Source organism: Adiantum capillus-veneris, chromosome 2, assembly GCF_014529385.1.
Source record: "Adiantum capillus-veneris isolate H3 chromosome 2, ASM1452938v2, whole genome shotgun sequence".
In the NCBI taxonomy this organism is placed as follows: Eukaryota; Viridiplantae; Streptophyta; class Polypodiopsida; order Polypodiales; family Pteridaceae; genus Adiantum; species Adiantum capillus-veneris.
In genome coordinates this window covers 44,137,410-44,154,699 of record NC_140932.1, presented here as the reverse complement: position 1 = coordinate 44,154,699, position 17,290 = coordinate 44,137,410, and the positions used below count along the sequence as shown (strand labels likewise).

At 43.5% G+C, this 17,290-nt stretch overlaps 1 protein-coding gene across 1 annotated transcript in view; it reads right to left on the bottom strand.

Annotated features, from left to right (window-relative positions):
- Window positions 1-15,679, bottom strand: part of LOC147462682 (protein ALTERED PHOSPHATE STARVATION RESPONSE 1-like) — a 39,538-nt gene extending 23,859 nt beyond the window's left edge. The window contains exon 1 of the mRNA XM_086484843.1: window positions 14,087-15,679. Coding sequence (XP_086340969.1) covers window positions 14,087-15,044 — 958 coding nt within the window. The 5' untranslated portion in view covers window positions 15,045-15,679. The remainder of the gene's footprint in view (window positions 1-14,086) is intronic.
- Between the last annotated feature and the right edge of the window lie 1,611 nt (window positions 15,680-17,290).

The window sequence follows — 17,290 nt, the reverse complement described above, 5'->3', positions numbered from 1 at the left end:
GTGTGAGCGCAAGGCCGCCAAGGGGTGCGCCCGCAGAAAAGGGTAGAACTCTGGTGAAGAGAAGATCCTTCTCAACGCGATTTGCAAACGAAAGAAAACCTCAAGACCCCAAGACCCTCAAGAACCTCAAGAACCCAAGATTCTCACGAATCAAGGACCTCAAGAACCCAAGTTCCTCATGAACTTAAGAACCCAAGACCCCCAAGAACCCAAGTTCCTCGTGAACTTAAGAACCCACAAGAACCTACGACTTCAGAATGATCATCACTCGAAGCGGAATGGATACTTCGCTTGGAAGTGATGAGCATGAGAGAGGCGAAGAAGAATTTTCCCCACCAGGAGGTTTTTCTGACCCTTCCCCATCTACGACACCGATTGCACTAACTCCTATGGAGGCTTTCGACAAGAGGATGATTGACAAGAAGTTAGCAGACAAAGCAAGAGATGCCAAACGAAAAGCATAAATAGAGCGTGACTACGAAGAAAAGATGGCAACCATAGAGCGTCAGTCCCAAGAAAGAATGGCAGCCATAGCGCGTGCGAGCGAGCAAGCACGCTTGGAAGCCAAAGCAAGAGAAGTAGAAATAAGTCGCAGACACGCAAAAGACAAAGCAGAAAGAAAAGCAATACAAGAACAAAGCGACCAACAAAACAAAGAGTTCTTGCGACTTTTTTCTCAAGTACAGGCGTACTTTGCACAGAATCACGGAAAGGAGACTGTCTCAGTCTCTTCTTCTCCAAACGAAGCTAACCTCGTTGTAGATTCGATGAATCACCAAGAATCAATCTTGGCTTTCGAGTCGAGGTCCACAGATCCCCCACAAGAAGATTCGATAGATCCCGAAGAAGCGATCTTGGCTCTCGAGCCTTGGTCCTGAGAACCATTACCGGAAGTATTATGTGTTCGCAGGATTGATACGCACGCATTGTTCGAGTGTTTCATTCGTGAAGGTTTCCTGTATTTTAGTCAGCATCGTTATGTGATCCCTTTTCCTAGGCATGGCATATTGTATGTTGAGCACGTTTCTCTCATGGATGAGCACGAATGTATGCGGATTGTTCATGAAAAGCTGAAAAGTTTGTCTGTAAGGAAGTCACATTCCATGTCGCTTCCTTGGCATGACACAGTTTCCGAAAGAGCACATGATTGTATGAGTACCAAGCTTGGGCATTTCCATTGTGATTTGCCACAGTTGATTGATTTCGATCAAACGGAAAAGATTCGACCTCATTGTTTGCATGTGTTTGATGAACGGGTTGTCACTCCGTCTCTATGTTCATCTACATTGCATGCACAGTCTTTAGAGCCGACACGATTTTTTCCTTCACTTTACACGGCATGGGTATGTTCATGGTTTTGTGTTGGAGATTGTTTCAAGAATTTTCAGCCATGGAGATTCTTGAAGACGAAAGAAGCAGGACTCTAGACGAAGTTAACACAAGAAAGGAGATTCAGAAGACTTTGTGTCGCTTTCGGCGCGGCCCAAAGAAGCAAGCGTTGCAGACCTTTATGAAGTTCAAGTACAGCACGACCCACACATCGGAGTGGGCCGGCGAAGAGTCCCTTCCAGGATTCCGGATGCTGTTGGCGATCTCCCTCGACGCCATACAGTTCGGTACCAGTACCTCACTTTGAAAAGGAGGGGATGTCACGTGACACATCCCAACCCTATGTGTCCGTGGACAAGCTACACCACAGCAGGGTTCAGTCACTTCAGTGAAGTCTAGATTAGCAGTGATCTGGCACTTTTGTGAGTCTATTCGTAGACCGTGCATGCCCAGTCACTTAGCATAGATGCATATCCTCCGGTTGCACACAGCATGATCACGGAATTCCCATCAGAATCCATTCGCATCAGTTAGGGGAATTTTCCAGTGCATTTAGCCTATTTTCCTATTTATTGGGATTTTCACTTATTATTTTTAAGTGACTTTCCAACAAAAGTAGGTAGGGCAATTTTGCTAAGTTAATATATAAGCAAACCAAAGTTCACACTTTCTGGCAGAAGAGGCAGCAGGAGCACCTTGCTCAACAGGCAACTTCTCAGCAAGACCAACCCCCGCGACTACTCTGGCATTTTCTCCATAGAAGACCTAGCGTTTTTGCATCAGATCAGCCTTGGCGATTTGTGCACAGCAAATCAGCCCCGGCGTCATCACGACACAGCAGATCAGCCTAGCGTTTTTGCATTTGCAAAACCCCGGTGACAGAAGGACCAATTTCAGCCCCTGGCGTTTTTGGATTTTAGTAGCAATTTAAGACCGGCATTATTCACCTAAAGTGTAGCAGATTCAGCCCGTAAAGACCATCAGTTTTCAGCCCTAAGAAACCTCGTTTTTCAGCCAAGAAAACACAGCCAAAACAGTCATTTTCAGCCACCGAAACAGTCCCGAAATTCAGCGATTAGAAGATCTCAGATTTCAGCCATCATCGTCGTCGTTGTCGTCGTCATCGGCATAGACCAAGTTGCATAGTCCATTGCATACGCATTGTACACCTTTGTGCAATCAAAGAATAGACCACTCTCGCCGACGAGAGTGGGGCCTTCGGAGGAGGGTTTTACAACCTCTCGGTGTTGTATCTCTTCTCTCTCCTTCTCTCGGTCCCATTCATTTGCACGCACAATATCCACTCACTTTGTTCATGACCACAACACTCTACAAGACGGAAAGCTCTCTCTTTCCCTAAAGAACTAAAAGGAACCTTGAGCAATAAAGATCACTAATCTTGAGAAAATACAACATTCATTCCGCTGCACCTAACAGTGTGTGTGTGTGGGTGTGTAAGTGTGTTAATTAAAAGAGGAAAATGGTATAACCTTCAGCTCACCCAAGTGTGGTAGATTGGTTATGCCATTTCCCTCTTGAATAACAAGTCTTGAGTTCAACTCTCGTCGGATAAATCTTTGAGGTCTCTTGAGATAGTTTCCCACGAAGTTAACAATTCTCTTCTTCTCGGGTGTGTGTCTCTGTGGGTGTGTGAGTGTGTTAATAAAAAGAGGAAAGAGGAAAATGGTATAACCTTCAGCTCACCCAACTATGGTAGATTGGTTATGCCATTTCCCCCTTGAATAACAAGTCTTGAGTTCAACTCTCGTCGGATAGATCTTTGAGGTATCTTGGGATAGTTTCCCACGATTGTATACATATTCAATAATTCATTGCCAAGGTTGATTGGTTCAGGAATCTCTCTCTCTCTCTCTCTCTCTCTCTCTCTCTCTCTCTCTCTCTCTCTCTCTCTCTCTCTCTACGCTTCCGCATCGTCAACTTTGACAATCTATGGTAGCCCAAGCTAGGGTGAAGCGCTTGACGGGATTGGTGAAGCAACCCCTAGATATGTATGTGACTCTCTCTCTCTCTCTCTCTCTCTCTCTCTCTCTCTCTCTCTCTCTCTCTCTCTAGCTGCTGTGAAAACTGTGTTGTGTCTGACTCCTCTGAATGTGTGGAAGATCTTTTGCCAAGAGTCACTGTCATACCCCCCCTATGTGCAAAAATCATCAAGGGTGCGGAGATGGAACTGTAGGCCCTCCTAGACTAGGAGATCAAGACAATATCATCAACACAAAGCATAATATGTACTGTGGTACTTGCCAGATTTGCCTCCTATCCTCCAACTCTGAGTACAAAATTAGAGATCTCATCGATGTAGAGCCCAAACAGCGTGGGTGAAAAGCGACACCCTTGAATCACACCAATGGTGCTAGCAATGATATCTGAGAGTCCTACTAGGCATCTAACTCGTCCTGTCATCTACTCATATAAAGCATATACCCCAATCCATATAGGCGTTGGAAAAGTATCTCGTGGCACTGTTTCGAAAGCAATGTGGAAATCCACAAAGCAACAATATAGTTTCTTCTTCCACGCCTTGGCCCCATTGATCAGGCAACGCAAAACGAAGATGTGATCTATGGTAGAAAAAGCTCATCTGAAGCATGTCTGTCCTAGAGCTCTCGAGCCCTCGCTCTCTGCATGAGCTCAGCGCTGCCTCAAGTATTGCACTGTAAAATTTGGCCATGGTGTGGCCAATCATGATAATCCTGTAGAGTAAGGTTGTAATTAAGACGGATAATGATTAGTCACATTCATAATCAAGGCAATAAGTTAACATTCATAATCTAATAAGTAATAACTGAGGTAAGCAACACAAGTAAAAATACCAAAAAAGTAAGTAGATTAATAAGATTCAAGAGAGTAAATTACAAGCTAAGCATTATGGCCTTATATACGCTCAAAGTGAAAGGCGGCATTAAATGCTAGAAAGTGATATGCATCACATATGGGTCAAATAGCATATAACTACAAAGAAGCATGTGTTAGGGAATTCTATTTAGTAGCATGCATGCATGCACTTGAGGGTGCATGCTTGGTATGCTTGGCTTTAGGGGTTGGTTACGTATAGAGTGTAGGTTAAAAGCTTACTCGTAAGCTGAAGCTTACACGAAGTGCATGTATTCTGATTAAGGTTGGTTATATGGGTTACTTTTAGGGTAACTGCATGAGGTGAATCTAATGCAAAAGAGGCCATCTAAGCTGTCATAATAATCAATATCTAATTCTCCTAAATGATTTTCTCATATTAAACTGATCATTTAATGTGGGGAAGTACCAAGGGAGAAAAAGCTAGAATATTGGTTAAGTTAGCAGACCGGCCACAGTAGGGATCCAAAGGAGGGAAAATAGGGATCCAAAGGGGGGGCCATCTGCAAAAGAGCCATGTGAAACAACGGGCTAAAAAGACCCTAAGGTTCAGCCCATTAAGACTTCCAAAATGCTAAGGTTCCAAAATTCAAAGGTTGTGTCCAAAGGTCAACCTTAGGGAAAATTGGATGCTTAGTGTGTGCCCAAAAAGTCTTTCTACATCCCTACATGGGAGGGGGCGAGCCCCAAAGCTAGGGGATGAGAGAGAAAGCCACACACACACACACAGGCTCCCTTTACACAAAGGGAATGAGGGACACATGTCAACTCCCTAGGCCAGATGCCCACAAGGTATGCCCAATTCCTATTGGAAGACCCTTGAAGTGGACCAATGAGAATTAGGCTAGAGTAAATCTAGTTTAATTAATTTAAAAACATTTAATAAAAGAAACCAATAAGAATTAAGTGTCCTAGAAGACTATTGGGCAGTCTCCCAAGGGGTCCAATGAGCATTCAGGAGCCCCATGGCTTGCCTGATTCCTATTGGCCAGGAGGCAAAGGGGTCCAATGAGAGTTTAGTTTAATTATTTAATTATCTAAAGCTCTCACAAAAGGGGAAAGGGGGACACATGTCAGAAGGCTATCACTTATGCTGCTTAATCCCTATTGGCTTGACCTGGGGAGGTCCAATGAGGCAAAAGCCAGACTAACTTAGCAGCTAGGGCTCGCCCAAGAGAGAGAGAGGGCTGATTTTTGCTTGGCATTGACACACACACTCTCACACTTGACCATGTGTGAAGGGAAAATACTCTATCTCCTCCCAAGCTTTAATGGAGAGCTCATCACCTACTCCAAGCTTGTGAGATAGAAGCCTACATCAACACTCTCTTGGCATGTGGATGCAAATCCAACCAAGAGCCAAGCTTCAATGCATGCTCATCTTCTCTACCAGGCTAATTACTAAGCTAAGCTATGCTAATATGAGTGATTATGTGAGGAGATGTACTTCTTTCTCGTAAGATACTTCTTTTTCCTCTCAATCTACTCTCATACCCTGCTAGCTCTCACCATCTTCGAAGGTGTGTGAGGTCTTGGGTCTGAGAACGGGGATAATTCAAGTTGTGTTTGATTAAGTGTTTTGCTTGGTGTATGAAGCTTCCATCTTCATTGCACTAGCTCGTCTTGAAGGAACACAAAGAATTGTATTGTACAATGTCTCTCTTGATGGGAGAAACCATAATACAAAGCCTTTTGGAGGGGGGACCGGCTCCATGCAAATCCGGTCCTCAATTGTTGTCAATAGCTTAATTGCTCTCTCTTTTGAAAGTATTGTCGATGCTATCTAACTAGGTGTTATGCTTTTTGTTGCTCTCTCCACCCAAGCACTCTTGTAATTTTCATTAGGAATCAACTCTAATGAAATGCTCACTATGTTCATGCTAATTTCTGCTACACATAAGATTTTAGGCCATTAAATGTTACATTGGTATCAGAGCTCAAGGTTTCTCTTTTCTTGCTCAAGAAGGGAGGTCCTCAAGCTAGCTACAAATGGTTGGTATTATTAATTGCCTGTGAGTAAGTAGAATAGGGATTTTTCAGCCTTGCAGTGCGCCTGCCTTTGTGCAGTTAACGGGGCATCACCGTCGAGAGCTATGGTCTTAATAGTGGAGTCCTACGGGGCTTGCCTACGGCTTAACCACTATTGAGCTATTAGAAGCTTGACAGGAGCGGGTGCTGTTTTGGTGTCGAAAGACCCTCTCTTCTATTCCTTGCAATTAATGGTATTCGAGCCGCGGGTACAGTAGCTTGAGTGCTTTTTCTAAAGGGGTAAAGAGGAGTAGCAACTAGGGCTTGAAGTGCCAAAGTACACCTAAAAAGTTTACACCTAAAAGTTGTTAGAATGGCTGACAATATTAAAGAGAGTGAAATTAATGTTGATAACTTTGATTTTGCTCATGAGCAAGCTACTAATGATGCTTCAATGCTTGTTAATTATCTTGTTTCTAGGCTTCAACAAGCCATGGGCAATCCATCTCTCCAAAGTGAAGTGCAACGGCAGCTCCGTGCTCACGGGATTCTCCAAGCTCATCACCATGACGAGAGAACACCTAGGAAGCCTCCTTGTGAGACTACCAAAAGAGGTCTCTCTCCGATTCGGGAAGAAGAAGAGAATCCATATGAAGAGCTCAAGAACTTACTTCTTGATGATGCATCTCCTTCCCAAAGGAGAACTCAAGAGCCTCCACCGAAGGAACGAGAAAGAAGCGAGTCTCCCGCCACCTCGGCGGAGATGGCTCCACGAAGACGGCGGGCTAAACGCTCTCCATCACCACCAAAGCGGAGAAGACCATCACACTCTTCTCCACGCCATAATTCAAAGAGGGATGATAAAAAGCAAGAGAAGAAAAAGGCGAGAAAGAGGACACCCTCTTCTCCATCTTCTTTATCCTCTTCCTCTTATGAAAGCTATGGTGAAGACGACAAAGATCAAGACAAGAAAAAGGCGAGAAAGAGGTCACCCTCTTCTCCACCTTCTTCAAATTCTTCATCTTCTGAAGAAAGTGATGGTGCAACTTTTGAACCATCAAAAAGAAGAGGCCATAGGAAATCCTATGCCGCATGGAAGAGGTCGTCCAAGCTGAAGAAATTCAAAGAGGGAGGGAAGAGCATCTCTTTCCTTACCTATGATGGCACCTTCGGTGCTACAGACAAAGTTTTGGCCTTTATCCAGCAATTCGATGCGGCGTTTGGAAATGAGGGCTTCACGGAGTCCTCTAAGCTACGCCATGTAGCTATGTACTTTCAAAGGTCCGCCAGACAATGGTGATCTAGCCTACGAGCCAACGGTGAAGCTCCACGAACATGGAAGGCTTTAAGAGCTTCCATTATGAAGCAGTTTTTGGCCACCGATGCCAAAGACAAAGTACTCACCGAATGGCGAAGCTTAAAGCTCTCTCCCAATGAATCCATCCACAAATATGTAGACAAGTTTTGGGACCTACAACTCAAAGCCACTGTCTTCAAAAAGTTGGATTTTGGAGAGCAAAAGCAACAATTTTGTGCGGGCTTAACCGAAGAAATGGCGGAGTATGTCAACTCCCAAAGGCCACGTACCATATCGGCGGTAATACACCATACTATGGTGGCCTCGCGAATCAATTTCCAAACGGGGGGTAAAAGAAATAATAAGCCCCCGGAAAACAAAGGTTCCAATGAGCCTAAGGGGAAGGACAATGTCCAAAAGTCTCCTAAGGGCAATTCCAACAAAGCTAAAGAGAAGGGAGTTTACAAAGGAAAGAATAAACTCTCTCCTGAAGAGCTTGAGCGTTATCGTAAAGATAACCGGTGTTTCAAGTGCGGCGAACAAGGGCATGCGTACCGCGCTTGTCCCCAAAAGAACAACCGCCAAGATCCTCCTAGAGCTTCTTTGGTTGAAATCCAAGAGGAGGAGATTCACCAAACTCACCACAAAGGATCTCCTCTATGCCATGCTTGGGGAAAGGTAAGAGAACATGATGCTTTTATTCTCTTTGACCCTGGTTCTACTCACAATTTCATATCTATGGAGTTAGCCACCAAGCTAAGCATACAATCCTACGAGATGGGAGATATCCTACCCGCAGACAGTGCCTTCAAGGGGCAAGAAGCTTCAGTCACTCCCTTAATCGGGAAATTGAGGCTTCATGTCCAAGGCTATGTGGACAAAGAGGATTTCTTTATCTCTCCTCTCAAGCATGAGGATGTAATCCTAGGGGCACCATGGTTTGACCGTCTGGCTGCCCATGTTAAATTTCCTGAAAGGAGAATCTCCTTTAAGTTCAGGGAAAAGGACATGTATATAGATGCTAGGGAGATGGGTAACACCATCCCCATTGTACATACACCAGCTTTCAACAAGTCAATAAAGAGCTCTATTTCCGTGTACATGATTTTTGTTAAAGATTCTCAAAATGAACCTAATGCTTTAGCAAAAGAAAATAAAAGTAACCAAAAGGAATTAGAGTTATCCAATTTTCTCAAGGGGTTTCAAGATGTCTTTATTGACGACATCCCTTCTGAGCTACCTCCTAAACGAGGTAATGACGACCATGCAATTGAACTTCTTCCAGGAAGTTCACCGCCTAACAAACCTCCTTATAGAGTTTCTCAAGCTCAACAAGAGGAGATTATGCGGCAAGTGCATGAGTTAATTGAGAAGGGCATGGTTAGGCCTAGCTCATCTCCATTTTGCTCACCTGTGCTATTAGTGCAAAAGAAAGACGGCACATATCGTATGTGTGTCGACTATAGAGCACTAAATAGGATCACTATCAAGAATAGGTTTCCCGTTCCACGGGTAGAAGACCTATTTGATAAGCTACAAGGATCGACCTACTTCAGTAGGATTGACCTAAAAAGTGGCTATCATCAAATAAGGATAGTTGATCAAGACATTGTAAAGACCGCATTTCGTACTACATTTGGTCTTTACGAATACATTGTCATGCCTTTTGGCTTGACTAATGCACCAGCCACATTTAACCGCTTGATGGAGAAGCTGTTCAGACCTCATCGAACCTTCACTGGAGTGTTCTTTGATGATATTATCATCTACTCTAATTCATTAGAGGAACATAAGCAACACCTCCAGGTAATATTTCAAGTTTTAAGAGAGAATAAACTTTATGTTAATCGAAAGAAAAGTGAATTTTTCTTGCAAGAGATTCAATATTTAGGTCACATTATCTCTCAAGATGGAATCCAAATGGATCCATCCAAGTTAGAGGTAATAAAAGGATGGCCTAAACCCAGGAATCTTCATGAACTAAGAAGCTTCATAGAAAAGTTCTCACAAATTGCGGGACCATTACATGACCTAACAAAGAAAAATGTTAGGTATACGTGGTCTGCTAAGGAGAACAATGCTTTCGAAAAGCTTAAAGAAAAGCTTATCTCTCAACCTGTGCTTACACTACCGGATCTCTCAAAACCATTTGAGGTCCAATGTGATGCTTGTGGTGATTGCCTTGGGGCTGTTTTGCTCCAAGAAGGGCACGCCATAGGCTATGAGAGTCGAAGGCTCGACCCTGTTGAGCAAGCTCTAGGCATATACGAAAAAGAACTCCTTGCAGTTCTACATGCCTTAGACTCATGGAAGCACTATTTATTGGGGACTCCTTTCATTCTGCGAACGGATCACCAAAGTCTTAAGTACTTCATGACGCAGACCAAGCTCTCCGACAAACAAATGAGGTGGGCAAATTTCCTTTCGCAATTTCATTTTCATATTGCTCACATTGCTGGCAAGCATAATCAAGTAGCCGATGCACTCTCAAGACGACCGAGAGTGAATGCGGTTTCCATAGCAACTCACAATGATCTATCTTTAATGATAGATGAGTATGCTATTGATCCCGATTTTAGAGATGTGATTTCAGCCCTTGCCTTAGGGAAGAAAGAAGAACCATTTACTTTACAAGATGGTTATCTTCTCTATGGCAATAGACTATGCGTTACTAACTCACTACGTGAGAAAGTAATGTATGAATCTCATGCTCCCCCATATGCGGGGCATAGAGGGATTCAGTCTACCCTAAAGGGAATTGAAACATATTTCTATTGGCCTACCATGAAAGTGAACATACATGAGTATGTTTCCAAATGTGTGGTATGTCAAAAGACAAAATTTGATAGAGGGAAGCAACTTGGATTGCTTCAACCCTTGCCAATCCCTAATTCACCATGGGAGAGCATATCCATGGATTTTATCTTTGGATTGCCTAAGTCTATCCATGGGAATACGGGAATATGGACGATAGTAGACAGGTTCAGTAAACAAGCTCATTTTATACCTGTCAAAAAGACTATCAAAGCCCATCAAATGGCAACCCTCTTCATTTCACAAATTTTCAAGTACCATGGCTTGCCAATGTCCATAGTGTCGGATAGAGATCCTAGAATGACCAATAATTTCTGGAAGGGTCTCTTTGAGAATTTAGGAACAAGGCTAAACTTCTCTTCGGCCTATCATCCACAAACTGATGGCCAAAGTGAAATAGCTAACCTAACTATTCTCGATCTACTTAAAGCCTATGTAACGGAAGTAGATCAAAGATCCCAATGGGAGAAGTACTTACCCTTAGTAGAGTATGCTTACAATAACACTGTACATACTTCTACAGGAAAAGCACCTTTCGAGGTAATTGAGGGAAGATCAAAAAGTCCCTTGCTACTTAAGGTACATGGGAAGATCTTCGCTGCAGATGAGTATAGCCGAGACCTACAAGAATCTTTCCAAAAGATTAAGGATGCTATCTCTATCTCACAGCAAAGGCAAAAGGCTGCTGCTGACAAGCACAGAAGAGCCAAAGCCTTTAAAGAAAACGATTGGGTCTTGTTAAAGTTTCCCAAGGCTCGATTAAGGCACACGACGGGCAAGAATCCTACGGGCCACCAAAAGTACTATGCTAAACTAGCAAAAAGGTACTATGGTCCCTTCCAGATTCTTAGGCCAATCAATGAGATGGCCTATCAACTTAAGTTGCCCAATCATTGGCTCATACACAATGCTTTTCATGTGAGCCTCTTAAAGCCTTACAAAGGAGAGCCACCTCAAGAACCAACTATTGAAGACCCACCGGAGATCGAGGACCACGAGGAGGTGCTGCAGCCCGAGTCCATTCTCCGACATGAAGACAAGGTATTAAGAGGCGGTAAGACTATCCGACGATATCTTATTAAGTTTAAGAATTATCCTTTTGAAGATGCTAGATGGATGCAAGGCATACAATTAAAGGATAACCTAAACCTTGTCAATGCTTACAATGCTTCCCAAGAGTAAGCAAATGTACAAAATGTTAAAAATTAACAAAAATTTTTGTCTTATAAGACTCTCTTTTTCTTTATTTGTGCACAAAAATGAAGTAGTATGCATGCTTAGATCAAGTTTGCGGAGACGACGTCTCCCGAACACCAAGTAGAGCTTGTCACTCTACTATGGAAGACTGATAGGACTAATGTGCAGACATGCTTGCGGCAGCCTCAGGCTCTCAAGCGCCAAATGGACTAGTCATCCATTATGGAATGATGTCGTAGGGTAACATAGGGATCCTCTACCCGCTAAGAAAAGGACTCATGCATATGCTTTATCTTCTCTACACCATAGTCGAGGACGACTATGATTTCAAGAGAGAGGTAATGTCATAATAATCAATATCTAATTCTCCTAAATGATTTTCTCATATTAAACTGATCATTTAATGTGGGGAAGTACCAAGGGAGAAAAAGCTAGAATATTGGTTAAGTTAGCAGACCGGCCACAGTAGGGATCCAAAGGAGGGAAAATAGGGATCCAAAGGGGGGGCCATCTGCAAAAGAGCCATGTGAAACAACGGGCTAAAAAGACCCTAAGGTTCAGCCCATTAAGACTTCCAAAATGCTAAGGTTCCAAAATTCAAAGGTTGTGTCCAAAGGTCAACCTTAGGGAAAATTGGATGCTTAGTGTGTGCCCAAAAAGTCTTTCTACATCCCTACATGGGAGGGGGCGAGCCCCAAAGCTAGGGGATGAGAGAGAAAGCCACACACACACACACAGGCTCCCTTTACACAAAGGGAATGAGGGACACATGTCAACTCCCTAGGCCAGATGCCCACAAGGTATGCCCAATTCCTATTGGAAGACCCTTGAAGTGGACCAATGAGAATTAGGCTAGAGTAAATCTAGTTTAATTAATTTAAAAACATTTAATAAAAGAAACCAATAAGAATTAAGTGTCCTAGAAGACTATTGGGCAGTCTCCCAAGGGGTCCAATGAGCATTCAGGAGCCCCATGGCTTGCCTGATTCCTATTGGCCAGGAGGCAAAGGGGTCCAATGAGAGTTTAGTTTAATTATTTAATTATCTAAAGCTCTCACAAAAGGGGAAAGGGGGACACATGTCAGAAGGCTATCACTTATGCTGCTTAATCCCTATTGGCTTGACCTGGGGAGGTCCAATGAGGCAAAAGCCAGACTAACTTAGCAGCTAGGGCTCGCCCAAGAGAGAGAGAGGGCTGATTTTTGCTTGGCATTGACACACACACTCTCACACTTGACCATGTGTGAAGGGAAAATACTCTATCTCCTCCCAAGCTTTAATGGAGAGCTCATCACCTACTCCAAGCTTGTGAGATAGAAGCCTACATCAACACTCTCTTGGCATGTGGATGCAAATCCAACCAAGAGCCAAGCTTCAATGCATGCTCATCTTCTCTACCAGGCTAATTACTAAGCTAAGCTATGCTAATATGAGTGATTATGTGAGGAGATGTACTTCTTTCTCGTAAGATACTTCTTTTTCCTCTCAATCTACTCTCATACCCTGCTAGCTCTCACCATCTTCGAAGGTGTGTGAGGTCTTGGGTCTGAGAACGGGGATAATTCAAGTTGTGTTTGATTAAGTGTTTTGCTTGGTGTATGAAGCTTCCATCTTCATTGCACTAGCTCGTCTTGAAGGAACACAAAGAATTGTATTGTACAATGTCTCTCTTGATGGGAGAAACCATAATACAAAGCCTTTTGGAGGGGGGACCGGCTCCATGCAAATCCGGTCCTCAATTGTTGTCAATAGCTTAATTGCTCTCTCTTTTGAAAGTATTGTCGATGCTATCTAACTAGGTGTTATGCTTTTTGTTGCTCTCTCCACCCAAGCACTCTTGTAATTTTCATTAGGAATCAACTCTAATGAAATGCTCACTATGTTCATGCTAATTTCCGCTACACATAAGATTTTAGGCCATTAAATGTTACATAAGCTCTATACCAAGGACCCGTTGGTGGACAGCACCATCATCTTTTACTTTGCTTCTTGAATCTTAATAGTAGTGCTCTCTTTGCTACCTAGATCCTACTCTCTCTCTTCTTAAGTTGCTTTGACACATGCATGTCTACTTGACTTCATGGTGCCTCATATATTTCATGGCTTAAAACGAAAAAAGCCATTCAGCCTCTTCTCACTGTGAAGCTCTAGGGGAACACCTTCCAATGGAAAGTTAGGAGTAGCAATCTAATTGTGAGGAGTGATCACCATGGCTGCAACATTGATCCGACATTGTAATGCTGCAACATGCAAACCATGACTGCAAGCACTTGATTGACATGGCTAACCACATAAATTACCTATTTTCTTTCAAACATCAAGTCTGTAAACTGTGGCTGTGGCATAGGTTTTTAGCCAAGTTGTCACAATGTTAAACCATCAACATCTCTACACAAAACAAGAGTAAGTCAACACTGCCTTTTGATGCTAAGAACTCACTCGACACAAAGATTCCATGCAGCCAAATAACTAGAGTAGTTCTCACAAAACAAAGGCCTCTCACAAGACGTAACTTTTGATGCTAAAGGACACACTCGACACAAAGCTCTTGTGTAGCCAAATTACTACAATAGATCTCACTAAACATAGCCCTCTCACAAAAAACCGTACCTGTAGTATCAGCCAAGTTTGAATGATAATGCATTTTTCGAGCTTCTAGCAACTTTGCCACCAGTTTTCCACTTTCAAACGCAGACAAGAATTGATCATCCAGCTCTCTGAGAATGTGACTAAGATCTTTTCCACTGCTACTCAGTTTGGCTGAAACTTGAGGAGATTGAGGTGGGCCCTCTTTAGATGCAACACTCAGCTCCTCATGATTTTCTTGCAGGTCCGTTTCCTGAGCAAGGGTTTCTTCATGCAGTAATTCCGGGTTGGGCATTTCTTCCACTTTAAGCGCACCAGTTTTGTTGCCTAAATCGTCAATTCCTGTAGTAGATGGAAACTCCAGGTAATCCCAAGGGGAGCCTTTGGGTGGAGGAGGGGGTGGAGGGGTTGCAGTCACTAAGGGGGGTGGAGGTGGAGGTTTTGCGTCTGTGATATCATACATCTTCTTCTGTAACACTTCTTCATCGCCGACCTCCTCCTCTTCTTCTCCTTCTTCTTGCAGTGGTCCGTGTGGACTCAAGCTAGAGCTTCTTACAGGGGACAAGCCTGTGTGTCTCACAGGCGAACTTTTCGAGTTAGAAGTTGGGCTTCTGCCGAGGGGAGAGGTCTGTGCTGGGCTTGTGTTTGTGAGAGGGGGCGCCCGCAGAGGAGGCATGCTGGCCGCCCTTGTTATGGGGGAGGGCTGCCCATGAGGTGACGAAGCTAAGAAATGAGGCAATGGGGGAGGAAGGTAAAGAGGATCCGGGATGTTGGAAGGTGCCTCAGCTATCTGTGTTTCCTTTGCCTCACCTTCACCAAACTGTCGAATTGCTGCTCCCGTGTTCTTCAGAGACTGGATATATGCTGCATGTGCTGCCGCAAAAGCATGACGATGTCGCACTGCGAGCTTGATGAAGTGTTTCCGGTTCTTACACCTCGTAACCGATTGCTCTGTATCGAGGGTTGACGCTGAGCATCCCATTGCAGCCGGCTATGGCTAAAGACACTACTAGAAGAAGAAATTTTGGAGGTTCAGTCGCGAAAGCTATGTATAAAGACATGCAAGCGGTTAGATGGACTCAAGGTACGAGCTATGGAGAAGACATCACTGACAAATTCAAGAGCTGCAGGCGCAATTGAGAATGCAGAGAAGACTGCAATGCAAATCGTCGAAGAAAAAGTGAATTGCGGGCAGTTTCAACAAGAGGGTCCCGAGTCAGCTCTTGCAAGAAGACAATCAGAGTGACTTCTAAAAGGTACAATTGCGAAACGCGAAAGCTACCTCCCTGGCAGACAGGGAGTTTGTGAGCTAAGGCGAGAAATGCACATCATGGCGCAGGGATGGCAGCTTCTGCATTGAATCTGCAAGAACTGGGCAAGAAAGACACAGACATAGCTTCACGATGCGGAGCTCTGGCTATGAAAAGTTGCGGGTAGGTGGTGATTGCCTGTAACCTTGGCCGAGATCAGAAGCCAGGCTTCTGGTGCTGGAGAAGCATCACACAAAGAAGACCGTAGAAAGTGACGAGTACCCACAGCAGTGGAGAAGGTACATTGCTTTCCTGCGTGGAGGTCGTTCGCTATGGCGACACCAAGGCGGAGCATAATAGTTTCTTTAGCAGGCGTGTAACTTTTTTCCTTTGCCGATACAGCGTATACGCATTTCGCCTCATCTGTCATATTTCCCATGTCACTTTATCTGATCCCATGTCACGAGGCTAACAGGGAGAGAAAAATGTGGCTATGTGACTGATGGGATCCATGTCACTAGTGGACGCTCCCATTGGATGCTCTCGCCACCTCCAAGACACAGCCCACCCCCAAAACGGCGTCTGAAAGGGTGCGGACATGCATCAAGCAGCAAGCCTCTACATCGAATATTGCTGACCTGGCAGAAAAATGCCTTCCGCTGCCGCAAACCCGTGATAGTAAGATTTCTTATGTAGTCAGACGATGCGGCATGAATCTTTGCTAATAATGGTGATTTTGCTCTCACTACGAGGGTCTGGTGTCTCTTTCCTTCCTTTTCGCAAGTAGCTGCAGCCCTCCCTTCTCCTTTACATGTGCGAACCCTTTGAGGAGGTGATGCAGCAGTGTACAAATGTCTAAGCCAATTTTGGAACCATGGCATATTGTCTCTAGCTTTCTCTATCTTTCATAACTCGGGTAATGATCAATTTAGCCCTTGATGATAGCCATTTTTGGTAATACTTTACTTGCAATGCTCTTATTGAATAAGTCCCTAAAGGATTGTAAATCAACATTGTTTTGTGAGACTTGCAAAGAATGACACTTCCAGTCACTTAAAGTGGTCTTGTGGACTAAAGAGAGGTGTATCTAGCAATCAATGTTGCATAATTTGTGGTAGAAGGAAGTCAAAGCTCCATTTGGACAAAAGAGATTCTCCTTGCCACTACCTTCAACATTGTGGCTGAGTAGAGGTTTAATTGGCAATGTTGCACGGTTTGTGGTGATTCACATAGCTCCAAGCCCTCAATTCTAGATAGTTTAGGTTGAGAAACCTAACCCACATAGGATAAGATCATTTGAATCGTAGAAATCAAAGGTTGTCTCATGTGTCTAATTTCATCTCACAAAGGTTAAATCAACTTTGTGTGACCATGCTTCATGACTAATGTATCAAAGATAGAATGGCAATAGATGTGGTTCCCTTTTCTCACTAGTGTATAATAATAACCAATTGTATCCATAGAAGCATTTTTTTGCCTTTGCACTACATCAGTCCCTTGTTTATAATTATCCATGCTAGCGGAATCACTAGACAAATATACTTAGTGCTAGCTCCCTAGTCCGAGGAAGATTGAGAGCTTGTCATGTACTTGAAAGTGTAAGTGCAACACTCCTTGTTTCTAAATTTCCCATTCTAGCCTTACTCTATACGGCTACACTTATTGTTAGATCATGAAGCCCTAAAAGATTATCTTTATGTACCATCCCACTTAATGGCCTCTCATCTTTATCCTCCCTTTTTTGGCCTGCCCCAAAGGGGGGGGGGCCTTAGCGATGGTTTTCATTTTTGCTAATGAAAAAGGGAAAGTTATTTTGAAAATAAATGAAATTGAAAAATTTAGTGTGAAATTTGATTATTAAAAAGACCATCTTTTGAGATGATGAGGTTTTTGGTCTGCCCAAGAGGGGGGAAACGCAATCAATTGATTTATTTTTTTTGATATCTTGACATATCTACACTACTTACATCTATTAGTA